Source organism: Pristiophorus japonicus, chromosome 6 (assembly GCF_044704955.1).
Source record: "Pristiophorus japonicus isolate sPriJap1 chromosome 6, sPriJap1.hap1, whole genome shotgun sequence".
In the NCBI taxonomy this organism is placed as follows: domain Eukaryota; kingdom Metazoa; phylum Chordata; class Chondrichthyes; family Pristiophoridae; genus Pristiophorus; species Pristiophorus japonicus.
The window spans coordinates 145374113-145396766 of NC_091982.1; the positions used below are offsets into that span (position 1 = coordinate 145374113).

At 52.2% G+C, this 22654-nt stretch overlaps 1 protein-coding gene across 1 annotated transcript in view; it reads left to right on the forward strand.

Annotated features, from left to right (window-relative positions):
- LOC139265812 (unconventional myosin-VIIa-like) overlaps positions 1 to 22654 on the forward strand; it is a 440714-nt gene that overhangs the window by 317751 nt on the left and 100309 nt on the right. The window contains exons 40-45 of the mRNA XM_070883263.1: positions 5880 to 6035; positions 7810 to 7915; positions 8007 to 8120; positions 9183 to 9270; positions 9360 to 9466; positions 17449 to 17634. Of these exons, the coding sequence (XP_070739364.1) occupies positions 5880 to 6035; positions 7810 to 7915; positions 8007 to 8120; positions 9183 to 9270; positions 9360 to 9466; positions 17449 to 17634 (757 nt within the window). The remainder of the gene's footprint in view (positions 1 to 5879; positions 6036 to 7809; positions 7916 to 8006; positions 8121 to 9182; positions 9271 to 9359; positions 9467 to 17448; positions 17635 to 22654) is intronic.

The following is a 22654-nucleotide window of genomic DNA, read 5'->3' on the forward strand; positions in this document are numbered from 1 at the left end:
AGGAGAGTGGGCAAATGCATGGCAGATGCAGTATAATGTGGATAAATGTGAGGTTATCCACTTTGGTGGCAAAAACACGAAGGCAGAATATTATCTGAATGGTGGCAGATTAGGAAAAGGGGAGGTGCAACGAGACCTGGGTGTTATGGTTCATCAGTCATTGAAAGTTGGCATGCAGGTACAGCAGGTGGTGAAGAAGGCAAATGGCATGTTGGCCTTCATAGCTAGGGAATTTGACTATAGGAGCAGGAAGGTATTGCTGCAGTTGTACAGGGCCTTGATGAGGCCTCAACTGGAATATTGTGTTCAGTTTTGGTCTCCTAATCTGAGGAAGGACGTTCTTGCTATTGAGGGAGTGCAGCAAATGTTCACCAGACTGATTCCAGGGATGGCTGGACTGACATAGAAACATAGAAACATAGAAAATAGGTGCAGGAGTAGGCCATTCGGCCCTTCTAGCCTGCACCGCCATTCAATGAGTTCATGGCTGAACATGCAACTTCAGTACCCCATTCCTGCTTTCTCACCATACCCCTTGATCCCCCTAGTAGTAAGGACTTCATCTAACTCCTTTTTGAATATATTTAGTGAATTGGCCTCAACAACTTTCTGTGGTAGAGAATTCCACAGGTTCACCACTCTCTGGGTGAAGAAATTCCTCCTCATCTCGGTCCTAAATGGCTTACCCCTTACCCTTAGACTGTGTCCCCTGGTTCTGGACTTCCCCAACATTGGGAACATTCTTCCTGCATCTAACCTGTCTAACCCCGTCAGAATTTTAAACGTTTCTATGAGGTCCCCTCTCATTCTTCTGAACTCCAGTGAATACAAGCCCAGTTGATCCAGTCTTTCTTGATAGGTCAGTCCCGCCATCCCGGGAATCAGTCTGGTGAACCTTCGCTGCACTCCCTCAATAGCAAGAATGTCCTTCCTCAGGTTAGGAGACCAAAACTGTACACAATACTCCAGGTGTGGCCTCACCAAGGCCCTGTACAACTGTAGCAACACCTCCCTGCCCCTGTACTCAAATCCCCTCACTATTTACGCCAACATGTCATTTGCTTTCTTAACCGCCTGCTGTACCTGCATGCCAACCTTCAATGACTGATGTACCATGACACCCAGGTCTCTTTGCACCTCCCCTTTTCCTAATCTGTCACCATTCAGATAATAGTCTGTCTCTCTGTTTTTACCACCAAAGTGGATAACCTCACATTTATCCACATTATACTTCATCTGCCATGCATTTGCCCACTCACCTAACCTATCCAAGTCGCTCTGCAGCCTCATAGCATCCTCCTCGCAGCTCACACTGCCACCCAACTTAGTGTCATCCGCAAATTTGGAGATACTACATTTAATCCCCTCGTCTAAATCATTAATGTACAGTGTAAACAGCTGGGGCCCCAGCACAGAACCTTGCGGTACCCCACTAGTCCCTGCCTGCCATTCTGAAAAGTTCCCATTTACTCCTACTCTTTGCTTCCTGTCTGACAACCAGTTCTCAATCCATGTCAGCACACTACCCCCAATCCCATGTGCTTTAACTTTGCACATTAATCTCTTGTGTGGGACCTTGTCGAAAGCCTTCTGAAAGTCCAAATATACCACATCAACTGGTTCTCCCTTGTCCACTCTACTGGAAACATCCTCAAAAAATTCCAGAAGATTTGTCAAGCATGATTTCCCTTTCACAAATCCATGCTGACTTGGACCTATCATATCACCTCTTTCCAAATGCACTGCTATGACATCCTTAATAATTGATTCCATCATTTTACCCACTACCGATGTCAGGCTGACCGGTCTATAATTCCCTGTTATCTCTCTCCCTCCTTTTTTAAAAAGTGGGGTTACATTGGCTACCCTCCACTCCATAGGAACTGATCCAGAGTCAATGGAATGTTGGAAAATGACTGTCAATGCATCCACTATTTCCAAGGCCACCTCCTTTAGTACTCTGGGATGCAGTCCATCAGGCCCTGGGGATTTATCGGCCTTCAATCGCATCAATTTCCCCAACATAATTTCCCGACTAATAAGGATTTCCCTCAGTTCCTCCTCCTTACTAGACCCTCCGACCCCTTTTATATCCGGAAGGTTGTTTGTGTCCTCCTCAGTGAATACCGAACCAAAGTACTTGTTCAATTGGTCCGCCATTTCTTTGTTCCCCATTATGACTTCCCCTGATTCTGACTGCAGGGGACCTACGTTTGTCTTTACTAACCTTTTTCTCTTTACATATCTATAGAAACTTTTGCAATCCGTCTTAATGTTCCCTGAAAGCTTCTTCTCGTACTCCATTTCCCCTGCCCTAATCAAACCCTTTGTCCTCCTCTGCTGAGTTCTAAATTTCTCCCAGTCCCCGAGTTCGCTGCTATTTCTGGCCAATTTGTATGCCACTTCCTTGGCTTTAATACTATCCCTGATTTCCCTTGATATCCACGGTTGAGCCACCTTCCCTTTTTTATTTTTACGCCAGACAGGAATGTACAATTGTTGTAGTTCATCCATGCGGTCTCTAAATGTCTGCCATTGCCCATCCACAGTCAACCCCTTCAGTATCATTCGCCAATCTATCCTAGCCAATTCACGCCTCATACCTTCAAAGTTACCCTTCTTTAAGTTCTGGACCATGGTCTCTGAATTAACTGTTTCATTCTCCATCCTAATGCAGAATTCCACCATATTATGGTCACTCTTCCCCAAGGGGCCTCGCACAACGAGATTGCTAATTAATCCTCTCTCATTACACAACACCCAGTCTAAGATGGCCTCCCCCCTAGTTGGTTCCTCGACATATTGGTCTAAAAAACCATCCCTTATGCACTCCAGGAAATCCTCCTCCACTGTATTGCTTCCAGTCTATGTGCATATTAAAGTCACCCATTATAACTGCTGCACCTTTATTGCACGCACCCCTAATTTTATGTTTGATGCCCTCCCCAACATCACTACTACTGTTTGGAGGTCTGCACACAACTCCCACTAACGTTTTTTGCCCTTTGGTATTCTGCAGCTCTACCCATATAGATTCCACATCATCCAAGCTAATGTCCTTCCGAACTATTGCCTTAATTTCCTCCTTAACCAGCAATGCTACCCCACCTCCTTTTTCTTTTATTCTATCTTTCCTGAATGTTGAATACCCCTGGATGTTGAGTTCCCAGCCCTGATCATCCTGGAGCCACGTCTCCGTAATCCCAATCACATCATATTTGTTAACATCTATTTGCACAGTTAATTCATCCACCTTATTGCGGATGCTCCTTGCATTAAGACACAAAGCCTTCAGGCTTGTTTTTTTAACACCCTTTGTCCTTTTAGAATTTTGCTGTACAGTGGCCCTTTTTGTTCTTTGCCTTGGGTTTCTCTGCCCTCCACTTTTCCTCATCTCCTTTCTGTCTTTTGCTTTTGCCTCCTTTTTGTTTCCCTCTGTCTCCCTGCTCTCCTGGCCAGCTTCTCATCTTCCATATGAGGAGAGACTGGATCAACTGGGCCTTTATACACTGGAGTTTAGAAGGATGAGAGGGGATCTCATAGAAACATATAAGATTCTGACGGGACGGGACAGGTTAGATGCGGGAAGAATGTTCCCGTTGTTGGGGAAGTCCAGAACCAGGGGACACAGTCTTAGGATAAGGGGTGGGCTATTTAGGACTGAGATGAGGAGAAACTTCTTCACTCAGAGAATTGTTAACCTGTGGAATTCCCTGCCGCAGAGAGTCGTTGATGCCAGTTCATTGGATATATTCAAGAGGGAGTTAGATGTGGCCCTTACAGCTAAAGAGATCAAGGGGTATGGAGAGAAAGCGGGAAAGGGGTACTGAGGTGAATGATCAGCCATGAGCATATTGAATGGTGGTGCAGGCTCGAAGGGCCGAATGGCCTACTCCTGCACCTATTTTCTATGTTTCTATGTTTAGACTCGACTATTCCAATGCTCTCCTGGCCGGCCTCTCATCTTCCACCCTACATAAACTTAAGCTCATTCAAAACTCTGCTGCCCGTATCCTAACTCGCACCAAGTCGCATTCATCCATCGCCCCTGTGCTCGCTGACCTGCATTGGTTTCCAGTACGGCAACACCTTGATTTCAAAATTCTCATCCTTGTTTTCAAATCCTTCCATGGCCTCGTCCCTCCCTATCTCTGTAATCTCCTCTAGTCCCACAACCCTCTGCGATCATTGCATTTGTCCAATTCTGCCTTCTTGCGCAACCCCGATTTTAATCGCTCCACCATTGGCGGCCATGCCTTCAGCTGCCTGGATCTGGAATTCCCTCCCTAAACCTCTCTACCTTTCTCCCTCCTTCTCCTCCTGTAAGATGCTCCTTAAAACCTACCTCATTGACTCAAGTTTTGGTTGCCTGCCCTAATATTTCCTTGTGTGGATCGGTGTCAAAGTTTGTTTGATAATGCTCCTGTGATGCACCTTTGAAAGTTTTCCTACATTAAAGGGGGCTATAGCAATGAAAGTGGTGGTTGGTTGGCTGCTGATTGGTCTGGATCTCCAGGAATTAAAGCTTAATCTCCTGGACACTGCGGCGAGCAACTCCGGAGAAAAGTCATATTGGGAATAAAAAATATTGAGATGGAAATAAAAGACTGTTTGACAGAGAGTGAAGAATCACCCAAATGGGCAATGAAGAGTCTGTTCGCTTTCCATTGATGGCTCCATGCTCACAGCGGGCACCCTTCGAAGGGAGAGTGGGTCACAGAGTCAGTGTTACAGCATCTCTCCATCCTCATCTCTACCTTCGAGGACAAGCACCAATATCAGAGAAGCACCATGCCCTCCAAATACTGGCATTCCCCTCCTAACACCACCAGACAAACATACGAGAAATGACGGACATCTGCTCCACTGAGCCCGTCCCACACAATTGCGATACCTTGTGTATCGCAACATTTGGGGCTTGACTTTCCTTAAAGGCCCTCAACACACGATTGCCCGCTGAGAAGCACCGCTAACGTTCGGCGAAAAAAGCCGGCGAGAATTTCCATTTTAAAGGTTAAAGTAAGTAAAACTAATTACCCGGTGAGAAAATGGGCGTTGCCACTCATTGTTGGCGGTTTTCTCGGAGGGTAAGTGGAAAGTTAGCAACATGGGCGGTCGTTACCGGAATGAACGTAAGTAGTAAAATTTAGTCTGAGGCTGCGGTTGGGCCTAAGAAGGGGGGAAAACTTTTAAAAAAACATTTTCATTTAAAAAAATAAAAACGTACAAAGCATTCCCAAAACAGTTTTACACCTAGTCGCCATGTTAAAATTTTTTAAAAAAGAATTAAAGAACCTTGAACTTACCTTGCTTCGCAGGGTCCCCCCTTACCGCCCGGTTTAAGCAGCGTTTACAGGGCGGGTCTCTCGGCAATCTGGATGAGGCCAAACTTATGCCATGGCGATTGGTCTCGGCGTTGCACGTGGGCGGATTGGTCCCGGCGGCCGACTTCAGATATGGAAGATACCAAAGCAAAAAATTACATGGAAACTCTCGCCGGGCGGAAAACCAGCTGTACCGCCGAGAAAATCGCCGGCAATGAAGCCGAAAGTCTGGGCCATATACACCCCACCCACCCGAAACCGTGTGATCTCCTAGGAGAGGCAAAAAAAGATTAAAAACACAGGCCAAATTGAGGGGAAAAAATCTGGGAAATACCTCTCCGACCCATCCATGGGAGCACCTTCACCACATGGACCGCAGTGGTTCAAGGAAAAGGCCCACCACCCTCTCGAGAGCAGCTGGGGATGGGCAATGAATGCCGGCCTGGCAAATGTGAAATTGGGGGGAAAAATCGGGTAATTTGGGTGAAAAAGAAAGCTGCCGGGTGGTTGCAAAAAGCTAACTGGTGGCCTGATGCCCTTTGTTCTGACTCCCAGGTACAGTGTGGATAATGGCTGGCAGCTCCTCTGGCTCTGCACTGGGCTCTTCCCCCCCAGCACCATGCTGCTGCCTCACGTGAAGAGGTTCCTTGAGACCCAATCAAAAGAGAGGCTTGCAGTGGACTGCATTCAGAGATTAAACAAGCTTAAAAGGTACAGTAACTGAGCGTTTATACTGACTGCACACAGAGATGGTAATGAAATTCATTTGCTTTCTGGTGGTGAATGTAAGAAAAATGGATTTCTGGGATTGATTTTCCGATCAGCACAGTTCACACATGAGCTCTTCACCTTTATTTTAATTTGGACTGGTGGGGGGCATGAACCTGGGCTGAGGCGGGGGGGGGGGGGGGGTCAGGAACTTGGGCTTGGGGGGGTCATGAACTTGGGCTGGGATGGGGCAGGAACTTGGGCTGGGGCGGGGCAGGAACTTGGGCTGGGGCGGGGCAGGAACTTGGGCGGAGATGGGGCAGGAACTTAGGTGGAGATGGGGCAGGAACTTGGGCTGGGACGGGGCAGGAACTTAGGTGGAGATGGGCAGGAACTTGGGCTGGGACGGGGCAGGAACTTAGGTGGAGATGGGCAGGAACTTGGGCTGGGGCGGGGCAGGAACTTGGGCGGAGATGGGGCAGGAACTTGGGTGGAGATGGGCAGGAACTTGGGCTGGGACGGGGCAGGAACTTAGGTGGAGATGGGCAGGAACTTGGGCTGGACGGGGCAGGAACTTGGGCTGGGACGGGGCAGGAACTTGGGCTGGGACGGGGCAGGAACTTGGGCTGGGACGGGGCAGGAACTTGGGCTGGGACGGGGCAGGAACTTGGGCTGGGGCGGGGCAGGAACTTGGGCTGGGATGAGGGAGCTCTCTCCTGTCTTGAGTCGGCAGTCAGAATGGCTCGAATTACACTTTGCAAAGTCACTCAAAACTTGGGCAGGGCGGTTCCGATCACACATTCCAGAGAAACTGCTGAGTGTGTCTTATCTTCCATTGGGACCAATCAGCAATCAATCATGTGATCATTGATAGCCAATCAGAACATTTTGCTAGTGCAAATAATGTTACGTCTCAGTTAGGCAGTATTAGGGCCATTTTGTAATTCTGCACATGATGTAAAATCTTTTACATCTCAAAGCACTTGAGCTGGTGGATCAGGTTAACATTTCAGCCGCACTATATTTTCCACAGTCACTGGGCGTGTCACCCGCACTCCGACCAGGACTGCGTTCTACTCCTGCCGGGGGAACGACAGCTGTAAGCGTAACCTGTCCCTGGGGTCGTCAGCGATACGAGGCAAATAGTGACCCGGGGACTGAGTTAGGCTGCTGCCTCTTGGAAATTGCTGCATTCCCACTGGGGCATTAAAGAATTTACTGAACTGTAGCTGTACGAAGGACATTATTACCCACAAATTGGAACATCACTCCCCAGAGGTTTCAGAATTAGAGAAGTGACTGCATTCCAAGATGAGTGAGTTAAAGTTGCAGTGTGCATCTGTGTGTGTGTGTTTCAGTGTCTGTGCATCATCTACATGTGTGTCTATGTACATGTGTGAGCATATGTGTGTGTGTGCTTGTGTGTGTACGTGCATGTCTGTATATATGTACATGTGTGTCTGTATACATATACCTGTGTGTGTACACATAAGTATGTGTTTATATACATGTACCTGTGTGTGTGTACACATACATGTGTGTCTATATACATGTATTTGAGTGTGTGTGTGCACATATGTATGTGTCTATGTACATGTACCAGGTGTGTGTGTGCACATACATATATGTATACATATATTTGATCACCTTTGGAATTACTGCTTTAACACAACAGTTAAGAGGCTGTGTCAATCCCATATAAGTCGATGTGTGGCGTGTACTGTGTATAAAGTGAGTCATGATTCACTGACCGTACAGCCGCTGTTTTCACTGACAGATGTGGAGCTCGGAAGAATCCTCCACACATGTTGGAGATGGAGGCCATCCAATGCTGGAGCACCAAGATCCTGCACAAAATCTACTTCCCCAATGACACGGATCAGGTAAGAGCGGATCTTCAGCTCCCACTCTCTGAGAGTCACGCTGACATTCATTCCGTCCTCCCTCATTCCCATTCCCTTTCTATCGCAACAGGCATTTGAGATTTTCACCAACACCAAAGCGAAGGATCTCTGCGAAAGCATCACGAAGCATTTAACGCTCAGCTCTGCTGAAGGCCTCAGTCTCTTTGTACAGGTGGAAGACAAGGTAAAAGAGAGTCACACCATTTGGTTTCCATGCCTTTCAGCAACAGGGTGTCCAAAATTAAGATGAACGAATTCTCCACCACCCAAGAGTCACCTGAGAGTGATTGATTATCTGCACCTGTGAGCGATTGATCTCCACCTGTGATTGATTATCTCCACCTGTGAATGATTATCTCCACCTGTGATTGATTATCTCCACCTGTGAATGATTATCTCCACCTGTGATTGATTATCTCCACCTGTGAGCGATTGATTATCTCCACCTGTGATTGATTATCTCCACCTGTGAATGATTATCTCCACCTGTGATTGATTATCTCCACCTGTGAGTGATTGATCATCTCCACCTGTGATTGATTATCTCCACCTGTGAATGATTATCTCCACCTGTGATTGATTATCTCCACCTGTGAGTGATTGATCATCTCCACCTGTGATTGATTATCTCCACTTGTGAATGATTATCTCCACCTGTGTTGATTGATTATCTCCACCTGTGATTGATTATCTCCACTTGTGATTGATTATCTCCACCTGTGATTGATTGATTATCTCCACCTGTGATTGATTATCTCCACTTGTGAATAATTGATTATCTCCACCTGTGTTGATTGATTATCTCCACCTGTGATTGATTATCTCTACCTGTGTGGGATTGAACCCGCTACCTGTGTGGGATTGATTGCGCTACCTATGTGGGATTGATCCCTCTACCTGTGTGGAATTGATCCCTCTACCTGTGTGGGATTGATCCCTCTACCTGTGTGGAATTGATCCCTCTACCTGTGTGGAATTGATCCCTCTACCAGTGTGGGATTGATCCTGCTACCTATGTGGGATTGATCCCTCTACCTGTGTGGGATTGATCCTGCTACCTATGTGGGATTGATCCCTCTACCTGTGTGGGATTGATCCCTCTACCAGTGTGGGATTGATCCGCTACCTGTAAGTATGAGTGGTATGGGGAACTCTGTGGATACTCTGTTTCGCTAGCACAGGAATTCGAGCTCAGGTATGCGCAGCTCTGCAAGCTTCCTCAAATTTCTGCCCCTTGTGCTTTTAGGTGATCAGCTTTCCTGAAGGGGATTTCTTCTTTGATTATGTGCGGCATGTGACTGACTGGGTGAAGAAGGAAAAGCCAGTGAAAGATGGTTAGTATCTCACAGAACCTACCCGAGGTTTGTCATGATGAAATCTGCTTCCCTCTGTAGCAATACTATGTTTTGCTGTTGTTTTGTAGGCTCGTCCATCTCTGTGACGTACAAAGTGCTGTTCATGAGGAAGCTGTGGCTCAATGTGTTTCCCGGCAGAGACCTCAAAGCAGATGTATTGATCCATTACCCACAGGTGAGTGACTGACCTTGTCCACAGAGAATGACCCTGTCCACAGAGAGTGACTGACCCTGTCCACAGAGAGTGACTGACCCTGTCCACAGGAGAGTGACTGACCCTGTCCACAGGAGAGTGACTGACCCTGTCCACAGGAGAGTACTGACCCTGTCCACAGAGTGACTGACCCTGTCCACAGGAGACTGACCCTGTCCACAGCAGAGTGACTGACCCTGTCCACAGAGAGTGACTGACCCTGTCCACAGAGAGTGACCCTGTCCACAGGAGAGTGACTGACCCTGTCCACAGGAGAGTACTGACCCTGTCCACAGCAGAGTGACTGACCCTGTCCACAGAGAGTGACTGACCCTGTCCACAGAGAGTGACTGACCCTGTCCACAGAGAGTGACTGACCCTGTCCACAGAGAGTGACTGACCCTGTCCACAGAGAGTGACTGACCCTGTCCACAGGAGACTGACCCTGTCTACAGGAGAGTGACTGACCCTGGCCACAGACAATGACTGACCCTGTCCACAGCAGAGTGACTGACCCTGTCCACAGAGAGTGACTGACCCTGTCCACAGAGAGTGACTGACCCTGTCCATAGAGAGTGACTGACCCTGTCCACAGGAGAGTGACTGACCCTGTCCACAGACAATGACTGACCCTGTCACAGCAGAGTGACTGACCCTGTCCACATAGAGTGACTGACCCTGTCCACAGAGAGTGACTGACCCTGTCCACAGAGAGTGACTGACCCTGTCCACAGAGAGTGACTGACCCTGTCCACAGGAGACTGACCCTGTCTACAGGAGAGTGACTGACCCTGGCCACAGACAATGACTGACCCTGTCCACAGCAGAGTGACTGACCCTGTCCACAGAGAGTGACTGACCCTGTCCACAGAGAGTGACTGACCCTGTCCATAGAGAGTGACTGACCCTGTCCACAGAGAGTGATTGACCCTGTCCACAGAGAGTGACTGACCCTGTCCACAGAGAGTGACCCTGTCCACAGACAATGACTGACCCTGTCCACAGAGAGTGACTGGCCCTGTCCACACGAGAGTGACCCTGTCCACAGACAATGAATGACCATGTCCACAGGAGAGTGACCCTGTCCACAGCAGAGTGACTGACCCTGTCCACAGCAGAGTGACTGACCCTGTCCACAGAGAGTGACTGACCCTGTCCACAGGAGAGTGACTGACCCTGTCCACAGGAGAGTGACTGACCCTGTCCACAGAGAGTGATTGACCCTGTCCACAGAGAGTGACTGACCCTGTCCACAGGAGAGTGACCCTGTCCACGGACAATGACTGACCCTGTCCACAGAGAGTGACTGACCCTGTCCACAGAGAGTGACTGACCCTGTCCACAGGAGAGTGACCCTGTCCACAGACAATGACTGACCCTGTCCACAGAGAGTGACTGGCCCTGTCCACACGAGAGTGACCCTGTCCACAGACAATGAATGACCATGTCCACAGGAGAGTGACCCTGTCCACAGCAGAGTGACTGACCCTGTCCACAGCAGAGTGACTGACCCTGTCCACAGAGAGTGACTGACCCTGTCCACAGGAGAGTGACTGACCCTGTCCACAGGAGAGTGACTGACCCTGTCCACAGGAGAGTGACTGACCCTGTCCACAGGAGAGTGACTGACCCTGTCCACAGGAGAGTGACTGACCCTGTCCACAGAGAGTGATTGACCCTGTCCACAGAGAGTGACTGGCCCTGTCCACAGGAGAGTGACCCTGTCCACAGACAATGACTGACCATGTCCACAGGAGAGTGACCCTGTTCACAGCAGAGTGACTGACCCTGTCCACAGCAGAGTGACTGACCCTGTCCACAGCAGAGTGATTGACCCTGTCAACAGAGAGTGACTGACACTGTCCACAGAGAGTGATTGACCCTGTCCACAGAGAGTGACTGACCCTGTCCATAGGAGAGTGACCCTGTCCACGGACAATGACTGACCCTGTCCACAGCAGAGTGACTGACCCTGTCCACAGGAGAGTGACCCTGTCCACAGACAATGACTGACCCTGTCCACAGGAGAGTGACTGACCCTGTCCACAGAGAGTGATTGACCCTGTCCACAGAGAGTGACTGACCCTGTCCACAGGAGAGTGACTGACCCTGGCCACAGACAATGACTGACCCTGTCCACAGCAGAGTGACTGACCCTGTCCACAGAGAGTGACTGACCCTGTCCACAGAGAGTGACTGACCCTGTCCACAGAGAGTGACTGACCCTGTCCACAGAGAGTGATTGACCCTGTCCACAGCAGAGTGACTGACCCTGTCCACAGAGAGTGACTGACCCTGTCCACAGGAGAGTGACTGACCCTATCCACAGCAGAGTGACCCTGTCCACAGAGAGTGACTGACCCTGTCCACAGGAGAGTGACCCTGTCCACAGAGAGTGACTGACCCTGTTCACAGGAGAGTGACTCTGTCCACAGAGAGTGACTGACCCTGTCCACAGAGTGACTGACCCTGTCCACAGAGAGTGACTGACCCTGTCCACAGAGAGTGACTGACCCTGTCCACAGAGAGTGACTGACCCTGTCGACAGAGTGACTGACCCTGTCGACAGAGAGTGACTGACCCTGTCCACAGGAGATTGACTGACCCTGTCCACAGGAGAGTGACTGACCCTGTCCACAAAGTGACTGACCCTGTCCACAGCAGAGTGACTGACCCTGTCCACAGCAGAGTGACTGACCCTGTCCACAGCAGAGTGATTGACCCTGTCCACAGAGAGTGACGGACACTGTCCACAGGAGAGTGACCCTGTCCCCAGAGAGTGACTGACCCTGTCCACAGAGAGTGACTGACCCTGTCCACAGGAGAGTGACTGACCCTGTCCACAGGAGAGTGACTGACCCTGTCCACAGGAGAGTGACCCTGTCCACGGACAATGACTGACCCTGTCCACAGTGACCCTGTCCACAGGAGAGTGACCCTGTCCACAGACAATGACTGACCCTGTCCACAGGAGAGTGACTGACCCTGTCCACAGAGAGTGATTGACCCTGTCCACAGAGAGTGACTGACCCTGTCCACAGAGAGTGACTGACCCTGTCCACAGAGAGTGACTGACCCTGTCCACAGAGAGTGACTGATCCTGTCCACAGCAGAGTGACTGACCATGTCCACAGAGAGTGACTGACCCTGTCCACAGAGAGTGACTGACCCTGTCCACAGGAGAGTGACTGACCCTGTCCACAGACAATGACTGACCCTGTCCACAGCAGAGTGACCCTGTCCACAGAGAGTGACTGACCCTGTCCACAGGAGAGTGACCCTGTCCACAGAGAGTGACTGACCCTGTCCACAGAGAGTGACTGACCCTGTCCACAGAGAGTGACTGACCCTGTCCACAGGAGAGTGACCCTGTCCACGGACAATGACTGACCCTGTCCACAGTGACCCTGTCCACAGGAGAGTGACCCTGTCCACAGACAATGACTGACCCTGTCCACAGGAGAGTGACTGACCCTGTCCACAGAGAGTGATTGACCCTGTCCACAGAGAGTGACTGACCCTGTCCACAGAGAGTGACTGACCCTGTCCACAGAGAGTGACTGACCCTGTCCACAGAGAGTGACTGACCCTGTCCACAGCAGAGTGACTGACCATGTCCACAGAGAGTGACTGACCCTGTCCACAGAGAGTGACTGACCCTGTCCACAGGAGAGTGACTGACCCTGTCCACAGACAATGACTGACCCTGTCCACAGCAGAGTGACCCTGTCCACAGAGAGTGACTGACCCTGTCCACAGGAGAGTGACCCTGTCCACAGAGAGTGACTGACCCTGTCCACAGAGAGTGACTGACCCTGTCCACAGAGAGTGACTGACCCTGTCGACAGAGTGACTGACCCTGTCCACAGAGAGTGACTGACTCTGTCCACAGGAGATTGACTGACCCTGTCCACAGAGAGTGACTGACCCTGTCCACAAAGTGACTGACCCTGTCCACAGGAGAGTGACTGACCCTGTCCACAGAGAGTGACTGACCCTGTCCACAGAAGACTGACCCTGTCCACAGCAGAGTGACTGACCCTGTCCACAGAGAGTGACTGACCCTGTCCACAGAGAGTGACTGACCCTGTCCACAGGAGGCTGACCCTGTCCACAGAGACTGACTGACCCTGTCCACAGAGAGTGACTGACCCTGTCCACAGAGAGTGACTGACCTTGTCCACAGGAGAGTGACCCTGTCCACAGAGAGTGACTGACCCTGTCCAGAGAGAGTGACTGACCCTGTCCACAGGAGAGTGACCCTATCCACAGACAACGACTGACCCTATCCACAGAGAGTGACTGACCCTGTCCACACGAGAGTGACCCTGTCCACAGACAATGACTGACCATGTCCACAGGAGAGTGACCCTGTCCACAGCAGAGTGACTGATCCTGTCCACAGCAGAGTGACTGACCCTGTCCACAGCAGAGTGATTGACCCTGTTCACAGAGAGTGACTGACACTGTCCACAGGAGAGTGACCCTGTCCACAGAGAGTGACTGACCCTGTCCACAGGAGAGTGACTGACCATGTCCACAGGAGAGTGACTGACCATGTCCACAGGAGAGTGACTGACCCTGTCCACAGGAGAGTGACTGACCCTGTCCACAGGAGAGTGACTGACCCTTTCCACAGGAGACTGATTGACCCTGTCCACAGGAGAGTGACTGACCCTGTCCACAGGAGAGTGACTGACCCTGTCCACAGGAGAGTGACTGACCCTGTCCACAGGAGAGTGACTGACCCTTTCCACAGGAGAGTGACTGACCCTGTCCACAGGAGAGTACTGACCCTGTCCACAGGAGAGTGACTGACCCTGTCCACAGAGAGTGACTGACCCTGTCCACAGGAGGCTGACCCTGTCCACAGAGAGTGACTGACCCTGTCCACAGAGAGTGACTGACCCTGTCCACAGAGAGTGACTGATCTTGTCCACAGGAGAGTGACTTACGCTGTCCACAGAGAGTGACTGACCCTGTCCACAGAGAGTGACTGACTCTGTCCACAGGAGAATGACTTACCCTGTCCACAGGAGAGTGACTGACCCTGTCCACATGAGGGTGACTGACCCTGTCCACAGGAGAGTGACTGACCCTGTCCACAGAGAGTGACTGACCCTGTCCACAGGAGAGTGACTGACCCTGTCCACAGGAGTGTGACTGACCCTGTCCACAGGAGAGCGACTGACCCTGTCCACAGGAGGGTGACTGACCCTGTCCACAGAGAGTGACTGACTCTGTCCACAGGAGAGTGACTGACCCTTTCCACATGAGAGTGACTGACCCTGTCCACAGAGAGTGACTGACCCAGTCCACAGGAGAGTGACTGACCTTGTCCACAGGAGAGTGACTGACGCTGTCCACAGCGAGTGACTGACCCTGTCCACAGAGAGTGACTGACTCTGTCCACAGGAGAGTGACTGACTCTGTCCACAGGAGAGTGACTTACCCTGTCCACAGGAGAGTGACTGACCCTGTCCACATGAGGGTGACTGACCCTGTCCACAGGAGAGTGACCGACCCTGTCCACAGAGAGTGACCGACCCTGTCCACAGAGAGTGACTGACCCTGTCCACAGGAGAGTGACTGACCCTGTCCACAGTAGAGTGACTGACCCTGTCCACATGAGGGTGACTGACCCTGTCCACAGGAGAGTGACTGACACTTTCCACATGAGAGTGACTGACCCTGTCCACAGATTGACTGACCCTGTACACAGGAGAGTGCCTGACTCTGTCCACAGGAGAGTGACTGACCCTGTCCACAGAGAGTGACTGTCCCTGTCCACAGAGAGTGACTGACCCTGTCCACAGAGAGTGACTGACCCTGTCCACAGAGAGTGACTGACCCTGTCCACAGAGAGTGACTGACCCTGTCCACAGGAGAGTGACTGACCCTGTCCACAGAGAGTGACTGACCCTGTCCACAGAGAGTGACTGACCCTGTCCCATTGCATGACAACCAATTTTCACAGCAAATGACCAGATATTCTGTTTTATTGATGGTGGTTGAGGGATATTGGCCAGGATGCAGCAGGGATAACTCACCTGCTTTTCTTCAAGTATTGCTATGGGATCTTTTACATTCACCTGAGAGAGCAGATGGGGTCTCGGTTTAACGTTTGATCTGAAAGACGGCACCTCCGATTCCGAAAGATAGCCCTCCGACAGTGCAGCAATCATGAACTTCTGACTCAGTGCTGCCACGGAGCTACCTGTGGCCAAGTAGAGTAGATCGAGAGAAACCGTTCCCATTGGCAGGAGTCGAGAACCAGAGGACACAGATTTCAGGTGATTGGCAAAAGAACCAAAGGCGATGTAAGAAAACTAATTTGAACGCACGACTGATTAAGATCTGGAATGCACTGCCTGAAAGGGTGGTGGAGGCAAACTTAATTTTATCCTTCAAAAGGGAGTTGGTAAGCATCTGAAGGAAAAAAATTGCAGGGCTGTGGGGATAGGGCGGGGGAGTGGGACTGGCTGAGAGTCGGCACGGGCTCGACAGGTCGAATGGCCTCCTTCCGTGCTGTAACCATTCTATGGTTCCAAGGCTTTTGTTAATTTTAGCAGCACAGGTTGAGGGGCCTTCCTGGACTACGTGGCTCAGTACCATGGGACGGTACATTTACCCACTACCTCTCTGGGCCATCTACATGGCAGACATGCAAAGTGACCAACATTCCCTGTGGACTCTGGATATGAGAATGATGCTGAACTTAGCCATGGACTATAAGGGAGGCTGTTGTGAGGACTGAGCATGAGCCAGACCATTTGATTGGATACCCATGTTGCTGATTCTGAGTGACTGCAATAAGTAAAGGTAGCTTCAGGTACAGGCCACACTGAGCAGAAAGTCCCAGCTTCAATCCTGAAGGTGCAGCAAGCAGTTAGGAAGGCAAATGGTATGTTGGCATTCATTGCAAGAGGATTTGAGTACAAGAGCAAGGATGTCTTGCTATAGTTATACAAGGTCTTGGTGAGACCGCACCTGGAGCATTGTGTGCAGTTTTGGTCTCCTTACCTAAGGAAGGATATACTTGCCATAGAGGCAGTGCAGCGAAGGTTCACCAGACTGATTCCTGGGATGGCAGGACTGTCGTATGAGGAGAGATTGGGTCGACTAGGTCTGTTTTCACTAGAGTTTAGAAGAATGAGAGGGAATCTCATTGAAACGTATAAAATTCTGACTGGGTTGGACAGACTGGATGCGGGGAGGATGTTACCCCTGGCTGGGAAGTCTGGAACAAGGGGTCACAGTCTCAGGATACTGGCTAGGAAATTTAGGACTGAGATGCGGAGAAATGTTTCCACTCAGAGGGTGGTGAACCTGTGGAATTCTCTACCACAGAAGGCTGTGGAGGGCAAGTCACTGAATATGTTTAAGAGGGAGATAGATAGATTTCTAGAAACAAAAGGGGTATGGGGAAAAGCGGGAATATGGTGTTGAGATAGAGGATCAGCCATGGTCATATTGAATGGCGGTGCAGGCTCGAAGGGCCGAATGGCCTACTACTGCTCCTATTTTCTATGTTTCTATGTTTCTTGGTCTATACTGAGTTAATTGCAGGGGCAGCGGGAAGGTTATTATAACTGGCCATTGCACCTCCGCGCTGAGGAGGCAGAAAAATGTCCAGGATTCCCGCTCGTGGTCACTATTCAATGAGCTATGCTGGAAAGTGTGCCGGTGGACAGCAACAGGCTTGGCCACGATGCCTCCGATGGTCAAATTGCCTTCAGGCACTCACCATCAAGGCACCAAGAATGACCGCCTAGTTGACTGAGTTGCTGCGGCCCACGGACTATACCTCAACCTGAGTCAGGGCCTTAAGAAGAGAAGGAGAGAGAATTGGGTGCATGTCAACAATGTTGCATAAAGGAGAAGTGTCGAGGAGTCCTTTCGGTTCTGATTGGTAATCAAAGGTAGCACCAGATATTTTCTGATCTTCTCTTCTCGATCCCAAGGAACTGCCCAAGTATTTGCGAGGTTACCACCAGTGCACCAAGGAAGATGCTGTTGTGATTGCTGCGTTCCTTTACAAAGTGAAGCACGGTGACGACAAGACCCAGTTTGCCAATATTCCCAAAATGCTGAAAGATCTGGTTCCTATGGACATGGTTCGGGTGATGTCATCCGAGGAATGGAAGAAGGTAATTAAGAGTGCTCTGTCTGCATGTTGCCATTGGAGGTTAACCAGAGGATCAGTAAATCTATTGGAGGGCAGACCTGACTACGTCAAGAGGAAGGGGCAAATTAGGATGAAAGTGTGTCAATTACTAGTTGCATGGAAACGGTGAGTTTGGAAAAGCTTCATTAGCTTACTGTACTAACGCAGACCTACCGTTACACGGAAAGGATTTCCTATTGGCTAACCCACTGTCTCATCTCAAACCACCTTTGACCAATTGCAAGGGTTTTACACTAACAGATACTTAGTATTGATCCCAGCCTCATTCAGGCCATCGCACCATGGCCATTTGTTTCTGCACCCAAAATCATTCAAAACTGAAGTTAGAAACAGCTAGTCCCTCATCTATTAAGCAGGGTCCTGTTGAGGTAACTTGATCGGGAGGGCCCGCTGTCAGGTGAAAACGAGGGGGCTGAAATTGCCCCGTTCAATAAGACCGCCTGAAAGTGGCAGCCATGGGTAGGTGCGGAATGGCCGCCGAGTCACCGGGGAGGGGCCACCATTTGAAAAATTGTCCTTCCTCAGGTTTGGAGCGGTGTCCAGGACCGCTCTGCCCTTTTCCCGCAATGGCGGACACACGTCGACCCCTTACCGACTGGCGGCGACCCCTTCCTGAAATTGCCGCGTGGGAAATTGGCCCTTTCCCGGAATTGCCCCATGGCGAGCGGCACCAACCCCGCCGCCAGTCAGTGCCCCCAACAGCTTTTGCCGTTGGTACACTCTCTGAGGCCGGGCGGTGCGGCCGCCCTTAAAGGCGAGGTGGCGTTGCCGGCGATGCCATGTTATTTTTTATTGTCGGCCAACTGCCGACAAATTGTTCTTTCTTTTGGCTAAGGTATTTATTCCTCTGGGCTAAGCTAATGACTGGCAAGTCCAGCGCTCACCATCCAACATATATAGCATCCTCAGGGTCTGGAGAGAGTATTGTACTGAATTGGAGTCTGATCCAAAAGACCATTCTGCATGGAGGTTGGAAATGGCAGTGACTGGCTTCGTGTCTCCTGAAGAAACTGAAAGTTATGGAAGTGCATGACCAATTATGGATTATGGTACAGACCCCTGTCTGTGAGTGCGGACCCCTTGTCTATGGGTGCCATCCCCTTAGCCTCCCCCCCCGTCTATTGGTGCCGTCCCCTCCCCTCTGTCTATGGGTGCCAACACCTCCCCCCTGTCTGTGGGTGCGGACCCCTGTCTGTGAGTGGAGACCCCTATCTGTGAGTGCAGACCCCTAATTGTGGGTGCAGACCCCTATCTGTGGGTGAGGACCCCCTATCTGTGGGTGCAGACCCCCTATTTGTGGGTGCGGATCCCTATCTGTGAGAGCGGACCCCTATCTGTGGGTGCGGACCCCGTCTGTGGGTGTGGACCACTGTCTGTGGGTGCGGACCCCTATCTGTGGGTGCGGACCCCTGTCCGTGGGCGCGGACCCCTGTCCGTGGGCGCGGACCCTTATCCGTGGGCGCGGACCACTATCTGTGGGCGCGGACCCCTATCTGTGAGTGCGGACCCCCATTTGTGAGTGCGGACCCCCTATCTGTGGGTACAGATCTCTCTATCTGTGGGTGCAGACCCCCCTATCTGTAGGTGCGGACCCCTATCTGTGAGTGCTGAGCCCCTATCTGTGAGTGCGGACCCCTGTCTGTGGGTGCGGACCCCTGTCTGAGTGCGGACCCCTATCTGTGGGTGCGGACCCCTCTCTGTGGGTGCGAACCCCTATCTGTGGGTGCAGACCCCCCTACCTGTGGGTGCGGACCCCTATCTGTGGGTGCGGACCCTTATCTGTGGGTGCGCATCCCTATCAGTGAGTGCGGACCCCTATCTGTGGGTACTGACCCCCCTATCTGTGGGTGAAGGCCCCCCTATCTGTGAGTGCGGACCACCCTATCTGTGAGTGCGGACCCCTATCTGTGGGTACAGACCTCCCTATCTGTGGGTGCAGACCCTCCTATCTGTGGGTGCGGACCCCTATCTGTGGGTGCGGACCCCTGTTTGTGAGTGCTGACCCCACTATCTGTGAGTGCTGACCCCCCTATCTGTGAGTGCGGACCCCTATCTGTGGATGCAGATCCCCCTATCTGTGGGTGCGGACCCCTATCTGTGAGTGCGGACCCCTATCTGTGGGTGCGGACCCCTGTCTGTGAGTGCTGACCCCACTATCTGTGAGTGCTGACCCCACTATCTGTGAGTGCTGACCCCCCTACCTGTGAGTGCGGACCCCCCATCTGTGAGTGCGGACCCCCCATCTGTGGGTACAGATCTCCCTATCTGTGGGTGCAGACCCCCCCTATCTGAGTGCGGACCCCTATCTGTGAGTGCGGACCCCCCATCTGTGAGTGCGGACCCCCCTATCTGTAGGTACAGATCTCCCTATCTGTGGGTGCGGACCACTATCTGTGGGTGCGGACCCCTATCTGTGGGCGCGGACCCCTATCTGTGAGTGCGGACCCCTATCTGTGAGTGCGGACCCCCCATCTGTGAATGCGGACCCCCCCATCTGTGAGTGCGGACCCCCTATCTGTGGGTGCGGACCCCTATCTGTGAGTGCGGACCGCTATCTGTGGGTGCGGATCCTTGTCTGTGAGTGCTGACCCCGCTATCTGTGAGTGCTGACCCCGCTATCTGTGAGTGCGGACCCCTATCTGTGGGTGCAGACCACTATCTGTGGGTGCGGACCCCTATCTGTGGGAGAGGACCCCTATCTGTGAGTGCAGACCTCTATCTGAGAGTGCGGACCCCTATCTGTGGGTACAGACCCCCCTATCTGTGGGTGCGGACCCCTATCTGTGGGTACAGACCCCCTATCTGTGGGTGCAGACCCCCCTATCTGTGGGTGCGAACCCCTATCTGTGGGTACAGACCACCCTATCTGTGGGTGCAGACCCCCCTATCTGTGGGTGCGGACCCCTATCTGTGAGTGCGGACCCCTATCTGTGAGTGCGGACTCCCCATCTGTGAGTGCGGACCCCCCTATCTGTGGGTACAGATCTCCCTATCTGTGGGTGCAGACCCCTATCTGTGAGTGCGGACCGCTATCTGTGGGTGCGGACCCCTGTCTGTAAGTAATGACCCCGCTATCTGTGAGTGCTGACCCCCCTATCTGTGAGTGTGGACCCCTGTCTGTGGGTGCGGACCCCTGTCTGAGTGCGGCACCCCATCTGTGGGTGCGGACCCCTATCTGTGGGTGCGGACCCCTATCTGTGGGTGCAGACCCCCTATCTGTGGGTGCGGACCCCTATCTGTGGGTGCGGACCCCTATCTGTGGGTGCGCATCCCTATCAGTGAGTGCGGACCCCTATCTGTGGGTGCGGAAGCCTAACTGTGCGTGCAGACCCCTATCTGTGGGTGTGGAACCTTATCTGTGGGTGCGCATCCCTATCAGTGAGTGCGGACCCCTATCTGTGAGTGCGGACCCCCCATCTGTGAGTGCGGACCTCCCTATCTGTGGGTACAGATCTCCCTATCTGTGGGTGCGGACCACTATCTGTGGGTGCGGACCCCTATCTGTGGGCGCGGACCCCTAACTGTGGGTGCGGACCCCTATTTGTGAGTGCGGACCCCCCATCTGTGAATGCGGACCCCCCCATCTGTGAGTGCGGACCACTATCTGTGGGTGCGGACCGCTATCTGTGGGAGAGGACCCCTATCTGTGAGTGCAGACCCCTGTCTGTAAGTGTTGACCCCGCTATCTGTGAGTGTTGACCCCGCTATCTGTGAGTGCTGACCCCGCTATCTGTGAGTGCAGACCCCTATCTGTGAGTGCAGACCACTATCTGTGGGTGCGGACCCCTATCTGTGGGAGAGGACCCCTATCTGTGAGTGCAGACCCCTATCTGTGAGTGCAGACCACTATCTGAGAGTGCGGACCCCTATCTGTGGGTACAGACCCCCCTATCTGTGGGTGCAGACCCCTATCTGAGAGTGCAGACCCCTATCTGAGAGTGCGGACCCCTATCTGTGGGTACAGACCCCCCTATCTGTGGGTGCAGACCCCCCTATCTGTGGGTGCGGACCCTTATCCGTGGGTACAGACCACCCTATCTGTGGGTGCAGACCCCCCTATCTGTGGGTGCGGACCCCTATCTGTGGGTACGGACCCCTATTTGTGGGTGCGGACCCCTGTCCGTGGGCGCGGACCCCTATCCGTGGGCGCGGACCCTTATCTGTGGGCGCGGACCCCTATCTGTGGGTGCGGACCCCTATCTGTGAGTGCGGACCCCTATCTGTGAGTGCGGACTCCCCATCTGTGAGTGCGGACCCCCCTATCTGTGGGTACAGATCTCCCTATCTGTGGGTGCAGACCCCTATCTGTGAGTGCGGACCGCTATCTGTGGGTGCGGACCCCTGTCTGTGAGTAATGACCCCGCTATCTGTGAGTGCTGACCCCCCTATCTGTGAGTGCGGACCCCTGTCTGTGGGTGCGGACACCTATCTGTGAGTACGGACCCCTATCTGTGGGTGCATACTCCTATCTGTGGGTTTGTTCCCCTATCTTTGGGTGCGGACCCCTATCTGTGATAGCGGACCCCTACCTGTGGGTGCGGACCACTATCTGTGAGTGCGGACCCCTATTTGTGGATACAGACCCCCCTATCTGTGGGTGCAGACCCCCCTATCTGTGGGTGCGGACCCCTATCTGTGGGTGCAGACCCCTATCTGTGAGTGCGGACCTCCTATCTGTGAGTGCTGACCCCTATCTGTGAGTGCGGACCCTTGTCTGTGGGTGCAGAAACCCCATCTGTGGGTGTAGACCCCCCTAACTGTGGGTGCGGACCCCTATCTGTGGGAGAGGACCCCTATCTGTGAGTGCAGACCCCTATCTGTGAGTGCAGACCCCTATCTGTGGGTGCGGACCCCTATCTGTGGGTGCGAACTCTTATCTGTGGGTGCGGACCCCTATCTGTGAGTGCGGACCCCTATCTGTGGGTGCGCACCCCTATCTGTGGATGAGGACCCCTATCTGTGAGTGCGGACCCCCCTATCTG